This window comes from Mesoplodon bidens, assembly GCF_964165515.1.
Source record: "Mesoplodon bidens genome assembly, chromosome: 4".
Taxonomy (NCBI): Eukaryota; Metazoa; Chordata; class Mammalia; order Artiodactyla; family Ziphiidae; genus Mesoplodon; species Mesoplodon bidens.
Genome location: NC_138160.1, coordinates 109,787,277 through 109,810,562, shown reverse-complemented (window position 1 = coordinate 109,810,562; position 23,286 = coordinate 109,787,277). Strand labels below are relative to the sequence as shown.

Below are 23,286 nucleotides of genomic sequence, written 5' to 3'. Positions count from 1 at the left end.
TACAACCTCAGAAACTGGAAAAAGAACAAACTAAACCCAAAGCTACAAGAAGAATAATAATAAAGATTAAAGCAGACATAAATGAAATATAAAATAGAGAAAATCAACAAAGCTAGAAGTTAGTTCTTTGAAAAGATCAACAAAGTGGACAAACCTTTAGCTATCTGGATAAAAAAGAATGAAAAAAAGACACCTAAAAAAAAAGACAGAAATGAAAGTGGGGACATTACAACTGATGCTAAAGAAATAAAAAGGATCATAAGAAAGTACTATGAACAATTGTATGCTAACACACTGGAAAATCTAAATGAAATGAATAAATTTTTAGAAACACAAAGCCTACCAAGTCTGAATCACAAAGCAACAGAAATCCTATAAGTATACCTATAACTACTAAGGAGACTGAATCAGTAATAAAAAATATCCCCCCAAAGAAAAGCACTGGACCTTACGGCTTCACTGGTAAACTCTACCAAACATTTAAAGATCTAACACAAATCCTTAAATTTTAAAAATAATTAAAGTGGAGGGAATACTTCCTAACTCATTCTATGAGGCCAGCATTTTCCAGATATCAAACCTAGACTAAGACATTACAAAAAAAGAAAACTACAGATCAATTTCCCTTATGAACAATGATGCAAAATCCTCAACAAAATACTAGCAAACCAAATTCAGGAGCACAAAAGACATCTAAATCAGAAAGGAAGAAATAAAATTATTTTTGTTTGCAGATGATATGGTCTTATATGTAGAAAACAATAAAGGTTTTACAAAAAGCCCAGTAGAACTAATAAATAAATTCAGCAAAGTAGCAGGACATAAAGTCAACACTCAAAAAGCAATTCAACTTCTATACACTAATAATGAACTATCTGCAAAGGAAATTAAGAAAACATTTCTATTTACAATAGCACAGCATCAAAAAGAGTTAAATACTTAGGAATTAACAAAGGAGGTGAAAGACTTATACAATGAAAACCACATAACATTTCTGAAAGAAATTAAAGAAGATGTAAATAAATGGAGATACATTCCAGGTTCATGAATTGGAAGAGTTAATATTGTTAAGATGTCAATATTATCCAAAGTGCCCTACAAATTGAATGGAATCCCTATCAAAATTCCAATGGCCTTTTGTGCAGAAATGAAAAAAAAAACCTATCTTAAAATTTATAGGGAATCTCAGGAGACGATGAATAGCCAAAACAATCTTGAAAAACAGGAACAAAGCTGGAGACTCACACTCCCTGGTTTCAAAACTTACTAGAAAGCTACAGTAATCAAAACCCTGTGCTACTGGCATGAAAACAGACATATAAACCAAGGGAATAGGACAGAGATCCCAGAAATAAACCTTCACAAATATGGCCAAATGATTTTCGACATGGGTGCCAAGATCATTCAATGGAGAAAGGACAGTCTTTCAACCAGTAGTCCTGGGAAAACTGAGTATCCACATGTAGAAAACTGAAGTTGGACCCTTAACTAATACCACATATAAAATTTAACTCCAAATGGATCAAAGATCTAAATGTCAGACCTAAAACTATAAAACTCTTAGAAGAAAATAATATGCAAAAGCTCCACAACATTGAATTTGACAATGAGTTCTTGGACACTGCACCAAAGGCACAGATTATAAAAGAAAAATAGACAAATTTCATGAAAACTTAAAACTTTTGTAGATTAAAAGACATTACTAACAGAGTAAAAACCTACAGAATGGGACAAAATATTTGAAAGTCAATCTGATGAGGGATTAGAATCCAGAATATATAAAGAACTCCTAAAAACTCATGAACAAAAAAACCAAACAACCTAATTAAAAAATGGGCAAAGGACCTAATTTAAAAATGGGCAAAGGACCTGAAGAGATATTTCTCCAAAGAAGTTATACAAAACCAACAAGCACATGAAAAGATGCTCAATATCACTAATCACTAGAGAAATGCACATCAAATCCATAATGAGATATCACCTCATAGCCATTAGGATGGCTACATTCAAAATAAACAGAAAACAAGTGTCGGTGAGGATATAGAGAAACTGGAATCCTTGCACCCTGTTGGTAGGAATGGAAAATGGTACAGCAACTGTGGAAAATGTTACACAGTTCCTCAAAAAATTAAAAATAAAATTAGTCCTCCGCAACGGGAGAGGCCACAACAGTGAGGGGCCCGCGTACCGAAAAAAAAAAAATAAAAATAAAAAAAATAAAATTAGTCTATCATCCAGTAATTCTACTTCTAGGTATATACTCAAGAGAATGAAAATCCAGGTGTTGAAGAGATATTTGTACACCCATATTCATAGCAGCATTATTCACAATAGCTACAATGTGGAAGCAACTTAAGGATCCATGGATGAATGAACAGATAAGCAAAAGGTGTTATACACATACACTGGAATACTATTCAGCCTTTAAAAGGAAGGGAATGCTGACATATGCTACAGTATGGATACATCTTGAGGACATTATTATAAGAGATATGTCAATCATAAAAGGAAAGTTACTGTATGATTCCATATACATGAGGTATGCAGAGTGGTCAAATTCATGGATATAGAAGACTAATGGAGATTACCAGAGGATGGGAGGAGGGGGGAATGGCGAGTTGCTATTAATGGGTGCAGAGTTTCAGTTTTACAAGATGAAAAGAGTTCTGAAGAAGGATGGTGGTGGTTGAGCACCAAAGTGAACGTACTCAATGCTATCAAACTGTACACTTAATATAGTTAAGATGGTAAATATCATGTTACGTGTATTCTACCACAGTGTACAAAAAAGTTTTGAAGGGGAATAAAGACACCCACATCTGAATCCCTGGAACATATGAATGCTATCTTATATGGCAAATAAATACCTTTGCAAATATAATTAAATTAAGGATCTTGAGATGGGGGGATTATCCTGGATTACCCAAGTGGGCCTAAAGTGAAATCATATGTAGCCTATAAGAGGTAGGAAGAGAGTGGTCTGAACACAGAAAAAGAAGAGAAGGCAATGATACTAGGGAGGCAGATGTTGAAGTGTTGTGGTCACAAGCAAAAGAATGTTGGTAGCCACCAGAATCTGGAAGAGGCCAGGAATGGATGACACCCTAGGGACTCCAGAGAGAGCACAGCTTTGCAGACACCTTAATTTCTGGTCCAGTAAAACTGATTATGGCCTCCAGAACTGTGGGATAATACATTCCTGTTGTTTTATACCACCAGCTTTGTGGTAATCGTCACTACAGTCATAGGACACTAATACAGTGACATTTACTATAGTGGGGAAAACTAAGAAGAGGTTTCAGCACAGATAAAAATAAAGTTTTTGATTTAGTCATTATTTCTGAGGCACATATGAGAATCTGATAATTTACATCAAACAAAAATGTAAAGCAAAGGAGCCAAATGTGATTCCCTAGGGAGAGAGCAGAGCAGAGCAGAGAGCAGGGTCCAGGCTTGAGCTCCACTGTATGGGAACACTGTGAAACCATGTAGAGATTGAGAGTCCAACAAAAGAGGGCATTTGTTGTCCTTGACAAACGTAGTTATTGTCAAGGAGAGACAAAAACGAGACAGGATTGGTTGAAGACCCTGGTTAGTAAGGAATTAGAGGGAGCATGGAGCTGTCAAATTTGTAAAAATGGTAGGTGTATTTAGCCACATTTGCTAGGGTATTAAAAATCAGAGCACAATGTGGAGTTTTGTAGAATTTGAGAAAACTCCATTTGAGACACCTATATTCCTTTCCATCTTGGAAAAAAGAAAACATATTCCCAAATGTAATTGCCAGTTGTCTACTATTAAATGAATGTATTAAAACTGTCTCAATTTTACAAAGCATCTCCAAAAATGGGTATTAATCTGAATTTGGATATATGGGATGATTTACTTGCATTTAAAAACCACAGCAGGTAAAAAGATAAAATTTATATATTAATAATGACCGACTAATGAGTGTGTCACATGATAAAAAATTTCTTGGGTTTCCCTGGTGGTGCAGTGGTTAAGAATCCACCTGCCAATGCAGGGGACATGGGTTCAGTCCCTGGCCCAGGAAGATCCCACATGCCATGGAGCAACTAAGCCCGTGCACCATAACTACTAAGCCTGCGCTCTAGAGCCCACGAGACACAACTACTGAACCCACGTGCCACAACTAGTGAAACCCGTGCACCTAAAGCCCGTGCTCTGCAACAAGAAAAGCCACAACAATGAGAACCTTGTGCAATGCAACGAAGAGTAGCCCCCACTAGCCGCAACTAGTGAAAGCCTGTGCACAGCAACGAAAACCCAACATAGCCAAAAAACAAACAAATAAATAAATAAATAAATTTCTTGTATTGTCCCTTTCCTCAAATTTTCCTACTCCTAGAAAGAAAACCCTAATGTGAAAAATGATTTGATCGAAGTATAGACCATTTTTAATTTTACAGAGCAGAAACAATCATGTAACAATACTGGGTTATTTTTTCATGTACAAAGTGTTTCCCTACTGGGACATTATTTCTGATTTGAGAAAGAATAAGGAGGAAATAATTTTGTTAAGAAGGATAAAAAAGACATAAAGGCTTTCTTTAAAGATAATATAAATACAGTGTTTATGGCTTTTGATCTGTTGAATGCAGAGAGGCAGCCACAGAATTTTAAGGATGCTGGCCTTCACATCCCCCTTCCTTATCACCTGGGGAGGAGACAGAACAGTGTAAATTTAACACTGGCTTAAACAGCTACACACCTGCAGTGGACAGAAACTGAAGCTGAATTTCTTTCATAGGAGCCTGGGAATTATAGCCTATGTGTATAGCTGAATTTTGCTGAAGCAGTGAGTGCTGATTAAGGCAGTTAAATGAATAAAGGACATCATTAAGAGTGACCTTGTGGAAGACCTGTTAATGAGGCTAATTTTTCAATAAACAGATTTTTATGTTGGAGACAAGATGGTTGAGTAGAAGAACTAGAATGCAAGTCCTCTCAAGAAAACACCAAAGTCACAATAAACTGTTGAATAACCATTGACAAGAATGATGGGAATCTACCAAAAAAGATATTCTACGTCTAAAGACAAAGAAGAAATCCCAGCGAGATGGGGGCAGACACGAGAAGCAAGAGGAACTACAACTCTTCAGCCTACGGAACAGAAATGGCAATCACAGAAAGTTAGACAAAAGGAGACAACAAAGGAATATGTTCCAGACAAAAGAACAAGATAAAACCCCAGAAGAACAATGAAGTGAACTGGAGATAGGCAATCTACCCAAAAAATAATACAGAGTAATGATAGTAAAGATGATCCAAGATCTCGGAAAAGGAATGGAGGCACAGACTGAGAAGATACAAGAAATGTTTAACAAAGAGCTAGAAGACATAAAGAATAAACAAACAGAAATGAACAATATAATAACTGACATGAAAAACACACTAGAAGGAATCGATAGCAGAATAAATGAGGCAGAAGAACGGATAAGTGAGCTGGAAGACAGAATGGTGGAAATCACTGCCATGGAACAGAATAAAGAAAAAAGAATGAAAAGAAGTGAAGACAGCCTAAGAGACCTCTGGGACAACATGAAATACACCAACATTTACATTATGTGGGTCCCAGAAGGAGACAAGAGAGAGAAAGGACCTGAGAAAATATTTGAAGAGACAATAGCTGAAACTTCCTTAACATGGGAAAGGGAACAGTCACCCAAGTCCAAGAAGTGCAGAGTTCCATACAGGATAAACCCAAGGAGGAACACACTGAGACACATATTAAATTGATAAAAATTAAAGACAAAGAGAAAATATTAAAAGCAACACTTGAAGAGCAACAAATAAAATACAAGGGAATCCCCATAAAGTTATCAGCTGATTTTTCAGCAAAAATTCTTCAGGACAGAAGGGAGTAGCATGATATATTTAAAGTGATGAAAAGGAAAAATCTGCAACCAAGAATACTCTACCCAGCAAGGCTCTCATTCAGATTCAATGGAGAAATCAAAAGATTTCCAAACAAGTAAAAGCTAAGAGAATTTAGCACAACCAAACCAGCTTTACAGCAAATACTAAAGGAATTCCTCTAGGCAGAAAAGAAAAGGCCACAACTAGAAAGAAGGAAAACACAAATGGGAAAGCTCACAGGTAAAGGCAAACATAGAGTAAAGGTAGAAAATCATCCACACACAAATATGATATCAAAACCAGCAACTGTGAGGAAAGTATCAATGCAGGATATTAGTAATGCATTTGCAAGTGAGACCAGCAACATAAGACAATCTTGTCTATATACAGACTGTTATATCAAAAGCTCATGGTAAGCATAAACCAAATATCTACAATAGCTATACACATAAAAAAAGAAAAAGGAATCCAAACACAACACTAAAGATAGTCATCAAATAACAAGAGAAATTAAAAAAAGAGGAATGGAAGAAAAAAGACCTACAAAAACAAATCCAAAGCAATTAACAAAATGGCAAGAACATACATATTGATAATTACCTTAAATGTAAATGGATTAAATGCTCCAACCAAAAGACATAGAGTGGATGAATGGATATGAAAAGAAGATTCATATATATGCTGTCTACAAGAGACCCACCTCAGATCTAGGGACACATACAGATTGAAAGTGAGATGGAAAAAGGTATTCCATGCAAACGAAAATCAAAAGAAAGCTGGAGTGGTAATACTCATGTCAGACAAAAGAGACTTTAAAATAAAGGCTGTTAGATGAGACAAAGAAGGACACTACATAATGATCAAGGGATCAATCCAAGAAAAAGATATAACAATTGTAAATATATATGCACCCAACACAGAAGCAACTCAATATATAAGGCAAATGTTAATAGCCATAAAAGGAGAAATCAACAGTAAGACAATCATAGTGGGGGACTATAAGACCCCACTTACATCAGGGCACAGATCTTCCAGACAGAAAATGAATAAGGACACACGGGCCTTAAAGAACACATTAGACCTGATGGACTTAATTAATATTGATAGAACATTTTATCCAAAAGCAGCAGAATACACATTCTTTTCACATGCACATGGAACATTCCCCAGGATAGATCATATGCTGGGCCATAAAGCAAGTCTCAATAAATTTAAAAAAACTGATATCATATTAAGCATCTTTTCTAAAAACAACACTATGAGATTAGAAATCAACTGCAAGAAAAATTCTGCAAAAAAACACAAACACATGGAGGCTAAACAATATGTTACTAAATAATTAATCGATCACTGAAGAAATCAAAGAGGAAATCAAGAAATACCTAGAGACAAATGAAAATGAAAACATGACGAAACAAAACCTATGGGATGTGGCAAAAGCAGTTCTAAGAGGGAAGTTTATAACAATACAATCTTACCTCAGGTAACAAGAAAAATGACAAACAACCTAACCTTACACCTAAAGCAACTGGAGAAGGAAGAACAAACAAAACCCAAAGTTAGTAGAAGGAAAGAAATCATAAAGATCAGAGTGGAAGTAAATGGAATAGAGATGAAGAAAACAGTAGAAAAGATCAATGAAACTAAAAGTTGGTTCATTGAAAAGATAAACAAAATTGATAAACCTTTAGGCAGACTCATCAAGACAAAAGGAGGAAAGCCCAAATCAATAAAACTAGAAATGAAAAAGGAAAAGTTACGAAACCACAGAAATAAAAAGGATCATAAGAGACTACTATAAGCAAGTAATTGCCAATAAAATGGACAACCTAGAAGAAATGGACAAATTCTTAGAAAGGTACAATCTCCCAAGATTGAACCAGGAAGAAATAGAAAATATGAACAGACCAATCACAAGTACTGAAATTGAAACTGTGATTTAAAAATTCCCAACAAAGGGATGGAGGAAGATGGCGGAAGAGTAAGACGCGGAGATCACCTGCCTCCCCACAGATACATCAGAAATTCATCTACATGTGGAACAACTCCTATAGAACACCTACTGAACGCTGACAGAAGACCTCAGACCCCCGAAAAGGCAAGAAACTCCCCACATACCTGGGTAGGGCAAAAGAGAAAAGAATAAACAGAGACAAAAGGATAGGGACGGGACCTGCACCAGTGGGAGGGAGCCGTGAAGGAGGAAAGGTTTCCACACACTAGAAGCCCCTTCGCGGGCGGAGACTGCGGGTGGCGGAGGGGGAAAGCTTCGGAGTAGCGGAGGAGAGCGCAGCAACAGGGGTGTGGAGGGCAAAGCGGAGAGATTCCGGCACAGAGGATCGGTGCCCTCAGGCACACACAAGCCTGAGGGGCTTGTCTGCTCGGCCGCCGGGGTGGGGGGGGCTAGGAGCTGAGGCTCGGGTATCGGGTTTCAGTCGGAGCGCAGGGAGAGGACTGGGGCTGGAGGCAGGAAGAGAGCCTGAAGGGGTTAGTGCACCACGGCTAGCCTGGAGGGAGTCCGGGGGAAAAGTCTGGAGCTACCGAAGAGGCAAGAGACTTTTTCTTCCCTTTTGTTTCCTGGTGTGCGAGGAGAGGGCATTAAGAGCGCTGCTTAAAGAAGCTCCAGAGAAGGGCGGGAGCCGCAGCTAAAGGCGCGGATCCCGGAGACGGGCGTGGGACGCTGGGGCTGCTGCTGCCGCCGCCACAAGGCCTGTGTGCGAGCGCAGGTCACTGTCCAACCCCCCTTCCGGAGAGCCTGTGCAGCCCGCCACTGCCGGGGTCCCGGGACCCAGGGACGGCTTCACCGGGAAAGCGCACGGAGCGCCTCGGGCTGGTGCAACGTCACGCCGGCCTCTGCCGCCGCAGGCCCGCCCCGCACTGCGTGCCCCTCCCTCCCCTCGGCCTGAGTGAGCCAGAGCCCCCGAATCAGCGGCTCCTTTAAACCCGTCCTGTCTGAGCGAAGAATGGACGCCCTCCGGAGACCTACGCGCAGAGGCGGGGCCAGGTACAAGGCTGAGACCTGGGAGCTGGAGCAGAGAAGAGACAGGGAAATCTCTCTGTGCAGCCTCGGAGGCAGCGGATTAAAGCTCTACGGTCCGCTCCATGTGCCCTGCGTCTGTGGAGTGCATGAATGGACAGCGAACCATCCCAAATTGAGGAGGTGGACTTTGAGGACAAGATTTAAGATTTTTTCCCCTTTTCCTCTTTTTTCAACGAATTATCCCAAATTAAGGAGGTGGACTTTGAGAGCAAGATTTCAGACTTTTTCCCCTTTTCCTCTTTTTACAACGAATTATCCCAAATTGAGGAGGTGGACTTTGAGAGCAAGATTTTCGATTTTTTCCCCCCTGTTCTCTTTTTGTGAATGTGTATGGGTATGCTTCTGTGTGAGATTTTCTCTGTATAGCTGTGCTTCCACCATATGTCCCAGGGTTCTATCTGTCCGTTTTTTTTCAATAATTACTTTTTATTTTAATAACGCTACTATATTTTATACTTTATTCTATTTTACTTTATCTTCTCTCTTTCCTTTTTTCCTACCTTCCCTTCCTCCCTCCACCCCTCCTTTCTTTCTTTCTCTCTTTCTTTCCTCCCTCCCTCCCTCCTGTCTTTCTTTCCTTCTTCCTTTCTTTCTTTTTTCTTTCTTCCTTTCTTTCATTCCTTCCTCCCTCCCTCCCTCCTGTCTTTCTTTCTTTCTTTCCTTCCTCCCTGCTTCCCTTCTTCCTTTCACTCTTTTTCTTTCCTTCCTCCCTCCCTCCTTCCTTTCTTTCTCTCTTTCTTTCTTTCCGTCCTTCCTCCCTCCCTCCTTTCTTTCTTTCTTCCTTCCTTTCTTTCTCTCTCTCTTTCTTTCTTCTTCTAATTCTTTCTTTCTACTTTTTCTCCCTTTTATTCTGAGCCGGGTAGATGAAAGGCTCTTGGTGCTGCAGCCAGGAGTCAGTGCTGTGCCTCTGAAGTGGGAGAGCCAACTTCAGGACACGGGTCCACAAGAGACCTCCCAGCTCCACATAATATCAAGCGGCGAAAATCTCCCAGAGATCTCCATCTCAACACCAGCACCCAGCTTCAGTTAACGACCAGCAAGCTACAGTGCTGGTCACCCTGTGCCAAGGAACTAGCAAGACAGGAACACAACGTCACCCATTAGCAGAGAGGCTGCCTAAAAACATAATAAGGCCACAGGCACCCCAAAACACAACACCAGACGTGGACCTGTCCACCAGAAAGACAAGATCGAGCCTCAACCACCAGAACACAGGCACTAGTCCCCCCCACCAGGAAGCCTACACAACCTACTGAAACAACCTTAGCCACTGGGGACAGACACCAAAAACAACAGGAACTATGAATCTGCAGCCTGCAAAAAGGAGACCCCAAACACAGTAACATAAGCAAAAGGAGAAGACAGAAAAACACACAGCAGGTGAAGGAGCAAGATAAAAACCCACCAGACCTAACAAATGAAGAGGTAATAGGCAGTCTACCTGAAAAAGAATTCAGAATAATGACAGTAAATATGATCCAAGATTCTATTTCCAAGATCCAAAATCTTGGAAATAGAAGAGACAAAATGCAAGAAACAGTTAACAAGGACCTAGAAGAACTAAAGATGAATCAAGCATCGATTAAAAACACAATAAATGAAATGAAAAATACTCTAGATGGAATCAATAGCAGAATAACGGAGGCAGAAGAAAGGATAAGTGAGGTGGAAGATAAAATAGTGGAAATAACTGCTGCAGAGCAAAATAAAGAAAAAAGAATGAAAAGAACAGAGGACAGTCTCAGAGACCTCTGGGACAACATTAAACGCACCAACATTCGAATTATAGGGGTTCCAGAAGAAGAAGAGAAAAAGAAAGGGACTGAGAAAATATTTGAAGAGATTATAGTTGAAAACTTCCCTAATATAGGAAAGGAAATAGTTAATCAAGTCCAGGAGGCACAGAGAGTCCCATACAGAATAAATCCAAGGAGAAATACACCAAGACACATATTAATCAAACTATCAAAAATTAAACACAAAGAAATCATATTAAAAGCAGCAAGGGAAAAACAACAAATAACACACAAGGGAATCCCCATCAGGTTAACAGCTGATCTTTCAGCAGAAACTCTACAAGCCAGAAGGGAGTGGCAGGACATAATTAAAGTGATGAAGGTGAAAAACCTGCAACCAAGATTACTCTACCCAGCAAGGAACTCATTCAGATTTGATGGAGAAATTAAAACGTTTACAGACAAGCAAAAGCTGAGAGAGCTCAGCACCACCAAACCAGCTTTACAACAAATGCTAAAGGAACTTCTCTAGGCAAGAAACACAACAGAAGGAAAAGACCTACAATAACGAACCCAAAGCAATTAAGGAAATGGGAATAGGAACATACATATCAATAATTACCTTAAATGTAAATGGACTAAATGCTCCCACCAAAAGACACAGAGTGGCTGAATGGATACAAAAACAAGACCCATATATATGCTGTCTACAAGAGACCCACTTCAGACCTAGAGACACATACAGATTGAAAGTAAGGGGATGGAAAAAGATATTCCATGCAAATGGAAATAAAAAGAAACCTGGAGAAGCAATTCTTGTATCAGACAAAATAGACTTTAAAATAAAGACTATTAGAAGAGACAAAGAAGGACACTACATAATGATCAAGGGATCGATCCAAGAAGAAGATATAACAATTGTAAATATTTATGCACCCAACACAGGAGCACCTCAATACATAAGGCAAATACTAACAGCCATAAAAGGGGAAATCGACAGTAATACACTCATAGTAGGGGACTTTAACACCCCACTTTCACCAATGGACAGATCATCCAAAATGAAAATAAATAAGGACACACAAGCTTTAAATGATACATTAAACAAGATGGACTTAATTGATATTTATAGGACATTCCATCCAAAAACAACAGAATACACATTTTTCCCAAGTGCTCATGGAACATTCTCCAGGATAGATCATATCTTGGGTCACAAATCAAGCCTTGGTAAATTTAAGAAAATTGAAATTGTATCAAGTATCTTTTCCAACCATGATACTATGAGACTAGACATCAATTACAGGAAAAGATCTGTAAAAAATACAAACACATGGAGGCTAAACAATACACTACTTAACGAAGTGATCACTGAAGAAATCAAAGAGGAAATCAAAAAATACCTAGAAACAAATGACAATGGAGACACAACAACCCAAAACCTATGGGACACAGCAAAAGCAGTTCTAAGGGGGAAGTTTATAGCAATACAATCCCACCTTAAGAAACAGGAAACATCTTGAATAAAAAACCTGATCCTGCACCTAAAGCAATTAGAGAAAGAAGAACAAAAAAACCCCAAAGTTAGCAGAAGGAAAGAAATCATAAAGATTAGATCAGAAATAAATGAAAAAGAAATGAAGGAAACAATAGCAAAGATCAATAAAACTAAAAGCTGGTTCTTTGAGAAGATAAACAAAATTGATAAACCATTAGACAGACTCATCAAGAAAAAAAGGGAGAAGACTCAAATCAATAGAATTAGAAATGAAAAAGGAGAAGTAACAACTGACACTGCAGAAATACAAAAGGTTATGAGAGATTACTACAAGAAACTCTATGCCAATAAAATGGACAACCTGGATGGTATGGACAAATTCTTAGAAATGCACAATATGCCAAGACTGAATCAGGAACAAATAGAAAATATGAATAGACCAATCACAAGCACTGAAATTGAAACTGTGATTAAAAATCTTCCAACAAACAAAAGCCCAGGACCAGATGGTTTCACAGGCCAATTCTATCAAACATTTAGAGAAGAGCTAACACCTATCCTTCTCAAACTCTTCCAAAATATAGCAGAGGGAGGAGCACTCTGAAACTCATTCTATGAGGCCACCATCACCTTGATACCAAAACCAGGCAAGGATGTCACAAAGAAAGAAAACTACAGGCCAATATCACTGATGAACATAGATGCAAAAATCCTCAACAAAATACTAGCAAACAGAATCCAACAGCACATTAAAAGGATGATACACCATGATCAAGTAGGGTTTATTCCAGAAATGCAAGGCTTCTTCAATATATGCAAATCAATCAACGTGATACAACATATTAACAAATTGAAGGAGAAAAACCATATGATCACCTCAATAGATGCAGAGAAAGCTTTCGACAAATTTCAACACCCATTTATGATTAAAAACCCTGCAGAAAGTAGGCATAGAGGGAATTTTCCTCAACATAATAAAGGCCATATATGACAAACCCACAGCCAACATCATCCTCAATGGTGAAAAACTGAAACCATTTCCACTAAGATCAGGAACAAGACAAGGCTGCCCACTCTCAACACTCTTATTCAACTTAGTTTTGGAAGTTTTAGCCACAGCAATCAGAGAAGAAAAGGAAATAAAAGGAATCCAAATTGGAAAAGGAGAAGTAAAGCTGTTTGCAGATGACATGGTACTATACATAGAGAATCCTAATGATGCTACCAGAAAACTACTAGAGCTAATCAATGAATTTGGTAAAGTAGCAGGATACAAAATGAATGCACAGAAATCTCTGGCATTCCTGTACACTAATGATGAAAAATCTGAAAGTGAAATCAAGAAAACATTCCCATTTACCACTGCAACAAAAAGAATAAAATATCTAGGAATAAACCTACCTAAGGAGACAAAAGACCTGTATGCAGAAAATTATAAGACACTGATGAAAGAAATTAAAGATGATACAAATAGATGGAGAGATATACCATGTTCTTGGTTTGGAAGAATCAGTATTGTGAAAATGACTCTACTACCCAAAGCAATCTACAGATTCAATGCAATCCCTATCAAACTACCACTGGCATTTTTCACAGAACTAGAACAAAAAATTTCAAAATTTGTTTGGAAAAACAAAAGACCCCGAATAGCCAAAGCAATCTTGAGAACGAAAAACGGAGCTGGAAGTATCAGGCTCCCTGACTTCAGACTATACTACGAAGCTACAGTAATCAAGACAGTGTGGTACTGGCACAAAAACAGAAAGATCAATGGAACAGGATAGAAAGCCCAGAGATAAACCCATGCACATAGGGTCACCTTATCTTTGATAAAGGAGGCAGGAATGTACAGTGGAGAAAGGACAGCCTCTTCAATAAGTGGTGCTGGGAAAACTGGACAGCTACATGTAAAAGTATGAGATTAGATCATTCCCTAACACCATACACAAAAATAAGCTCAAAATGGATTAAAGACCTAAATGTAAGGCCAGAAACTATCAAACTCTTAGAGGAAAACATAGGCAGAACACTCTATGACATAAATCACAGCAAGATCCTTTTGGACCCACCTCCTACAGAAATGGAAATAAAGACAAAGATAAACAAATGGGACCTAATGAAACTTCAAAGCTTTTGCACAGCAAAGGAAACCATAAACAAGACCAAAAGACAACCCTCAGAATGGGAGAAAATATTTGCAAATGAAGCAACGGACAAAGGATTAATCTCCAAAATTTATAAGCAGCTCATGCAGCTCAATAACAAAAAAACAAACAACCCAATCCAAAAATGGGCAGAAGACTTAAATAGGCATTTCTCCAAAGAAGATATACAGACTGCCAACAAACACATGAAAGGATGCTCAACATGATTAATTATTAGAGAAATGCAAATCAAAACTACAATGAGATATCATCTCACTCCAGTCAGAATGGCCATCATCAAGAAATCTAGAAACAATAAATGCTGGAGAGGGTGTGGAGAAAAGGGAACATTCTTGCACTGCTGGTGGGAATGTGAATTGGTACAGCCACTATGGAGAACGGTATGGAGTTTCCTTAAAACACTAAAAATAGAACTACCATATGACCCAGCAATCCCACTACTGGGCATATACCCTGAGAAAACCATAATTCAAAAAGAGACATGTACCAAAATGTTCATTGCAGCTCTATTCACAATAGCCCAGAGATGGAAACAACCTAAGTGTCCGTCATCGGATGAATGGATAGAGAAGATGTGGCACATATATACAATGGAGTATTACTCAGCCATAAAAAGAAACGAAACTGAGCTATTTGTAATGAGGTGGATAGACCTAGAGTCTGTCATACAGAGTGAAGTAAGTCAGAAAGAGAAAGACAAATACCGTATGCTAACACATATATATGGAATTTAAGAAAAAAAAATGTCATTAAGAACCTTGGGGTAAAACAGGAATAAAGACACAGACCTACTTGAGAGTGGACTTGAGGATATGGGGAGGGGGAAGGGTAAGCTGTGACAAAGCAAAAGAGAGGCTTGGACATATATACAGTACCAAACGTAAGGTAGATAGATAGTGGGAAGCAGCTGCATAGCACAGGGAGATCAGCTCGGTGCTTTTTGACCACCTGGAGGGGTGGGATGGGGAGGATAGGAGGGAGGGAGACGCAAGAGGGAAGAGATGTGGGAACAGATGTATATGTATGACTGATTCACTTTGTTATAAAGCAGAAACTAATAAAAAAAAATTCCCAACAAACAAAAGTCCAGGACTTTTGCTGGCTCTACAGGTAAATTCTATCAAAGATTTAGAGAAGAGTTAACAATCATTGTTCTAAAACTATTCCAAAAAGTTGCAGAGAAAGGAATACTCACAAACTCACTCTATGAGGCCACCATCACCCTGATACCAAAACCAGACAAAAATACCACAAAAAAAGAAAATTAAAGATCAATATGATTGATGAACATAGACAGAAAAATACTAGCAAAACGAATCCAACAATACCTTAAAAGGATCATACACCATGATTAAGTGGGATTATCCCAGGTATGCAAGGAGTTTTCAGTCTCCACAAATCAATCAGTAGGATACACGACATTAACAAATTGAAGAATAAAAACCATATGAGCATCTCAATAGGTGCAGAAAAATCTTTTGACAAAGTTCAACACCCATTTATGATAAAAACTCTCCAGCAGGTGGGCATAGAGGGAACATTCCTCAACATAATAAAAGCCATATATGACAAACCCACAGCTAACATCATACTCTATGGTGAAAAGCTGAAAGTATTTCCTCTAAGATCAGGAACAAGACAAGGATGTGTGCTCCTGTCACTTTTATTCAACATAGTTTTGGAAGTCCTACCCATGGCAATCAGAGGGAAAAAAGAGTAAAAGAAATCCAAATTGGAAAAGAAGTAAAATTGTCACTGTCTGCAGATGATATGGTACCATAGATAGAAAATTCTAAAGATGCTACCAGAAACCTTCTAGAGCTCATCAATGAATTTGGTAAAGTTGCAGGATGCCAAATTAATACACAGATTTCTGTTGCATTTCTATACAATAATAATGAAAGATCGGGAAGAGAAATTAAGGAAACAGTGCCATTTACCATCACATCAAAAAGAAAAAAATACATAGGAATAAACCTACCTAAGGAGGCGAAAGACCTGTACTCTGAAAACTAAAAGACTTTGATGAATGAAACTGAAGATGAGGCAAACAGATGGAAAGATATACCCTGTTCCTTGATTGGAAGAATCAATATTGTCAAAATGACTATATTACCCAAGGCAATCTACAGATTCAATGTAATCCCTATCAAATTCCCAGTTACATTTTTCACAGAAGTAGAACAAAAAATTTAAAAATTTGTGTGGAAACACAAGATTCCCCAAATAGCCAAAGCAATCTTGAGAAAGGAAAATGGAGCTAGAGGACTCAGGCTACCTGACTTCTGACTATACTACAAAGCTACAGTAACAGTTTTGTATGGCACAAACACAGAAATATAGACAAATGGAACAGGATAGAAAACCCAGAAATAAACCCACACACCTATGGTCAATTAATTTATGACAAAGGGGGCAAGAATATATAATGGAGAAAAGACAGTCTCTTCAATAAGTGGTGCTGGGAAAACTGTACAGCTACATGTAAAAGAATGAAATTAGAACATTCTCTAACACCATAATACAAAAATAAAGTCAAAATGGATTAAAGACTTATATGTAAGACTGCATATTATAAAATTCTTAGAGGAAAACATAGGCAGAATACACTTTGTCATAAATTGCAGCAATATCTTTTTGGATCCACCTCCTAGAGTAATGAAAATAAAAACAAAAATAAGCAAACAGGACCTAATTAAACTTAAAAGCTTTTGCACAACAAAGGAAACCATAAACAAGAGGAAAAGACAACCCACAGAATGGGAGAAAATGTTTGCAAATGATGCAACTGACAAGGGATTAATCTCCAAAATATACAAACAGTTCATGCAACTCAATATGTAAAAAATAAACAACCCAATCCAAAAATGGGCCAAAGATTTAAATAGACATTTCTCCAAAGAAGACATACAGATGGTCAAAAGCACATGAAAAGATGCTTAACGTCACTAATTATTAAAGAAATGCAAGTCAAAACTACAATGAGGTATCACCTCACACCAGTCAGAATGGTCCATCATCAAAAAGCTTACAAACAATAAATGCTGGAGAGGGTGTGAAGAAAAGGGAACCTTTTTCTACACTGTTGGTGGGAATGTAAATTCATACAGCCACTATGGAGAACACTATGGAGGTTCCTCAAAAAACTAAAAATAGAGCTACCATATAATCCAGCAATCCCACTCCTAGGCATATATCTGGAGAAAACCTTAATTCGAAAAGATACATGCACCCTAAATATTTATTGCAGTACTGTTTACAATAGTGAAGCTATGGGAGCAGTGTACATGTCCATGAACAGATGAATGGATAAAGAAGATGCTGGTACATATATATAATGGAATATTACTCAGCCATAAAAATGAATAAAATAATTCTATGTGCAGCAACATAGATGGACCTAGAGATTATCATACTAAGTGAAGTCAGAGAAAGACAAATACCATATCACTTACATGAGGAATCTAAACAAATGATACAAATGAATTTACTTACAAAACAGAAACAGACTCACAGACTTAGAAAACAAACTTATGGTTACCAAAGGGAAAAAAGGGGGAGGGTGTAAATTAGGAGGTTGGGATTAACATATACACACTACTATATATAAAATAGGAATCAACAAGGACCTACTGTATAGTATAGGGAACTCTACTCGATATTCTGTAATAACCTAAATAGGAAAAGAATCTGAAAAAGAATAGATATATGTTTATGTATAACTGAATCACTTTGCTGTACACCTAAATCTAATACAATATTGTAAATCAAATATACTCCAATATAAAATAAAGATATAAAAATTAAAAAAAATAATATAAATACAATGTTTAAATTCTGGGATAATATTTACTCTTTTTCCAGCATATCACATTACATACTTCTATCTGTGGATGCCATGACTATGAAAGATCATTTTATATGACTTAATTAGTTTGAAATATTAATTTATAAGCAATATGTATTTTGACAACATAATATTTTCTTTCATATATTTAAAAATCATTAACTGGCCTAATTAAAATAGCTGATAGAATTTTTTTCCAGAATCACTACTTAAAAATTTAAAAATACTTTCTCAAGGGCCCAATTAAATAAAATCATAAATGAAAAGAAAGTTACAATTAACACCAGAGAAATACAGAGGATCATAAGAGATTACTATGAATAATTATACATCAATAAATTGGACAACCTATAAGCAATGAATAAATTCCTGGAAATGTGCAACATCCCGAGACTGAATCAGGAAGAAATAGAAAGTATGAAATACCAATTACCAGTAATGAAATTGATTCGGTAATCAAAATACTCCCAATAAACAAAAGTCAAGGACCAGACAGCTCCACAGGTGAATCTACCAAACATTTAAAGAAGAGTTAATGTCTATTCTTCTCAAACTATTCCCCAAAATTGAAGAGAAAGGAACAGTTTAAAATTCATTCTGTGAGGCCAGAATTGCCTTGATACCAAAACTAGACAGAGATACCAGAAAAAAAGAAAATTACAGGCCAATATCCCTGATGAATATAGATCCAAAACTCCTCAACGAAATATTAGAAAATCAAATTCAACAATACATTAAAAGGATATTACACCATGATTAAGTGAGGTTTATCCCAGAGTTGCAAGGATGGTTCAATATCCACAAATCAATGTGATACATCATGTAAACAAACTGAGGAATAAAAATCATATAATCATCTCAATAGGTGCAGAAAAAGCTTTTTATGAAATTCAACATTCATGATAAAAAAAACTTTCAATGAAGTGGGTATAGAGGGAATATACCTCAACGTAATAAAGGCCAGATATGACAAAACCACAGCCAACATCATACTCAATGGTGAATAGGTGAAAGCATTTCCTCTAGGATCAGGAACAAGATAAAGATGCCCACTCTCACCACTTTCATTCCACATAGTATTGCAAGTCCTAGCCATAGCAGTCAGACAAGAAAAACAAACAAAATAAAAAGAAACTCTTAGATACAAAGGGGTGACTGCCAGAGGGAGAGGGCGGGGGGTACATGAAATAGGTGAAGGGTAGGAAGAGGTAAAAACCTCCAGTAATGAAATTAGCAAGTCAAGGTCCTGTCATATACAGCAAAAGGAATATGGTCAATAACATTGTAATAACTTCGTTTGGGAACAGATGGTTACTAGACTTATGGTGGTGACCATTTCATAATGTATGCACATGTCAAAGCACTATGCAGTATACCTGAAACTACATAATATTGCAAGTCAACTTTTTCTATTAAAAATTTAAAAAAAAATACTTTCTTCATAGATGAGTACACCTGAAGTGATGCAAAAGACAGCACTGTCTTCCATTAAAAGGGGAAGTCCTTTTAGTACATAGAAATTTTTTTAAGAATCCACAAGATTTCCAAGTTATAGAGCAATCATTATATATATACACACACATTGATGTATGCATTTGCACATGCAGTAAACATGAATATGTATACATTTATGTTCATGCATATATGAAATAAATGTATTAAATATATATATATATATATACATATATATATATATATATATATATATATATATATATATATATATATATATATGAAATAAAACATACCCAAATCCCCCAATGAGTGTTTGTTTCCTAACATGGACTAATATGCGGAAGGAATTTATAACACCCACCCCCACCAAACACAGAGACAACCAGATTGCTTTTGCTCCTGGGAAGCCCCTGGGAGGGAAGGAAAAAATTCCTACTTGATATGACAAGAGGTGCTTCCTGGGAATTTCAAACATGTAACTAGAAACACACTGACGTCTTGGTCATAAGAGCACTCTCAGGGCAGGGCAGCTAAGCTCGGACTTGCATGGGCTCTGTGTCTGTAACACAGGTTACCTAAGTAGCTGTGTGCCGGCTTTTCCTCCACAATTTTGATTCTTCTTGCTCCAGCAGGTATCACCAACACTTCTACATAACCTGTAAGAATCAATAAAACGTGAAATACATCTTGAGTTTTTTGTAATTCCTCTTTTCTTCATTGACTTGCCCTATTTCTCTTTTGGTTTTGGCTTTTGCTGTGATACTTCAATACCTATGTAAAGAAAAAAATTATGTATAAAAGCTGTCATAAGTTCAAGTGGAGAAGTTTCTTGGAAAAACGTTGAGAATACAATGCTATCAAGAGCAAGTAGGTGACTGTAAAGCTCCCTGACAGCTTATGAATTATGAGGTGAGAAAAAAAGCACAATGGGACAGCCTGGTTAGAAACACAGTGAATCTTGGAACAGAGCAAATAACCTTAAGTTCTGCTCATGGAACTCCTTTAAGTTAGAAAATGGGGGGAAGGAGCAAACACAGCTGGAGAGCATACAGATGGCGGATGTCTGGTCCCTGAAGTAGTTGAGTATAAGACAAGAGAGACCAAGCCCTCTCTGGAAGATTAACCAAGGGTTTTGAATCTGGGGCTGGAGAGAAGTGTAGGGCCACACCAAGCAATCGGGTGTCACCCTGGAAGGTGTCAGACGGCTAGGAGCAAGATTCAATTAGGTGTTTCTTAGGAAATATTCTTCAGCAGTGGTTAGGAATGTAATGCTTGAAGTGAAATAAGACGGTAAGATAAAGCTGGATAGAAGAGAAAGTGTGCATAAAAAGTCAAAATCAAGACTTCATTTGGTGCAGAAAAGACAGCAGATGCCAACTTTTGGCTGAATAGTTATGCTTTAAAATTATAGTAAAATAACATTTAATAGTCTTCTTAGTACTTCTGGGTAGCTACATACAGCCCTGATAAAAGTCTAATTTCAAAGCTACGTTAAAAAGGTATAACAGCTAATCCCAGAGTTGTCTCCTGTTGATCAATAATTCAAATTCCCGAAACTGTTGACAATTATTTGGTGTTTACCAAAAGGTAACAGACACCCCACCTGGTGGCAGTGCCTGGGATTAGAGGTCTGTGCTTTTCAAATCAACATTCCCATTAGCAAATACTACTTACTCAATTTAACCATTTTTAGTAATACCAAATCATACAAACACTTCCACTTTGTTACATGAACACAATATGCAGCAATGAAAATGGAAACAAATGTTTACTGTCTATTGGTATATTGAAGTAAGGTAAGAAGGTCTGTGTACTCAATGAGCTTATAATTGAATTAGAAAGTCAAGGCACAAATATCTTACATAAAAATGAGTTAAATAAAACTTCCAAATTTATGTTAAAAAGGTCATATTCAAAATAATGTTTAATTCCCTGCTGAAGAATGTAAATCAATGTTGTTTCAACTGTCCCCCTTCTCTGATCACATCAATACTCAAAAGTTTTGCTGCTATTTTAACTCACAGAAGTGGGATTTTTTTCCTTTTTTTCTTTTAAGTGGTTATATACATTACTTATGTTTGAGAAACACTGGCATCAGCAGGAGTCACAATGATTCAGAGGAGAGAACATTTCATATAGTCAAGGAAAGCTTCATAAAGAAGCAAACAGATTAACTCTTTGAAGAATGGATAGAATTTGGATATACAAGTGACTCTTGAACAATGCAGAGGTTAAGGGCAGTAAAAAATCTGAGTATAATAAATAGTGAACCCTCTGTATCCGTGGTTCCACGTCCGTAGATTTGAACAACTGCAGGTCGTGTAGTAATATAGTATTTACTATTTAAAAAAATCCACATATAAGTGGACCCATGCAGTTCAAACCTTTGTTATTTAAGAGTCAACTACATACAGAAAAAGAATGAGTTCACTGAATGTAAAGAAAAGTAACATAGTAAGTGGTATTTTTAGGACCACATAAATATAATAATTCTGACAGAATGAGAAGGTGTAAGAATTTGGCTATATTAGGAGAGTTTAAATGCATGCCCAGGACACTGAATTTATCCATTTGAAGCTACTGAACATTCTACGGCAAGGAATGTGGTAGTTAGATACTGGTTTGGAGAGGCTTTATCTGACAGCAGCATGCAAGATGCCCAGCGATATAGCTGTAGATAACAGTGTCAGGAGGCTAATGTAAAAATCCAGGAGTGCTAGAGGCTAAGGTAGAAAAACCAGAAGGCATAGTAAAGAAAACAAATTCTGAATTTGAGAACCAATAGAAAGTGGGAAAATAAACATTGAACACAATTCTTCATTATTACTTATGTGCAAATGCAGCCATCATTTATAGGAACATGGAAGTCAAGTTTGGGCAATAATCTGATGTTTGGCTTGCAATTTGTTTTTAACAAAACAGTATAATACACTAGTAAAAATATCCAGTAAGAACTCTGGAACTTCTGGAACTCCAGGGAAAGGTCAGCCTGTTGAAGTACCTTTGTGAGGCAGTAATTTAAGCCATGGGAGTTAACGGAGAAAACTGAGAGACAGGAGAAGTCAAGGATTCAACCTCGGTGACAGTTATATTTTTTTTTTTTTTAAATTAATTAATTTATTTTTGGCTGCATTGGGTCTTCATTGCGGTGTGCGGGCTTTCTCTAGTTGTAGCGAGTGGGGGCCACTCTTTGTTGTGGTGTGTGGGCTTCTCACTGTGGTGGCTTCTCTTGTTGCAGAGCATGGACTCTAGGCACGCAGGCTCAGTAGTTGTGGCTCGCGGGCCCTAGAGTGCAGGCTCAGTAGTTGTGGTGCATGGGCTTAGCTGCTCTGCAGCATGTGGGATCTTCCTGGACCAGGGCTCAAACCCATGTTTCCTGCATTGGCAGGCAGATTCTTAACCATTGTGCCACCAGGGAAGCCCTATGGTTTTTAACAGAGAAACTGAAAAAAAAATTAGGAAAGAATACAGAGAAGGAATGATCATGAGAGGTAGAGATCTGGCTATTTTGATGTAGTAGGATCTTATGAATTAGAATATTTTAAAAAGAATTGTTGGTGCAAAAAGCTGTACAGACATCAAAGAGAAAGGTGACCAAGGAGAGTCCATTGGATGTCACAATCAAGAGGTAACTGTTCATCTCTGAGCAAATAAATTTAGTAATG

General features: G+C 37.4%; 1 protein-coding gene across 1 annotated transcript in view; it reads right to left on the bottom strand.

The window, feature by feature from the left end:
- The window catches only part of ADAMTS19 (ADAM metallopeptidase with thrombospondin type 1 motif 19), a gene marked incomplete at its 5' end in the record, with an annotated part of 287,542 nt that overhangs the window by 69,878 nt on the left and 194,378 nt on the right, over positions 1-23,286 (bottom strand). The window contains one exon of the mRNA XM_081232610.1: positions 20,197-20,277. Coding sequence (XP_081088736.1) covers positions 20,197-20,277 — 81 coding nt within the window. The remainder of the gene's footprint in view (positions 1-20,196; positions 20,278-23,286) is intronic.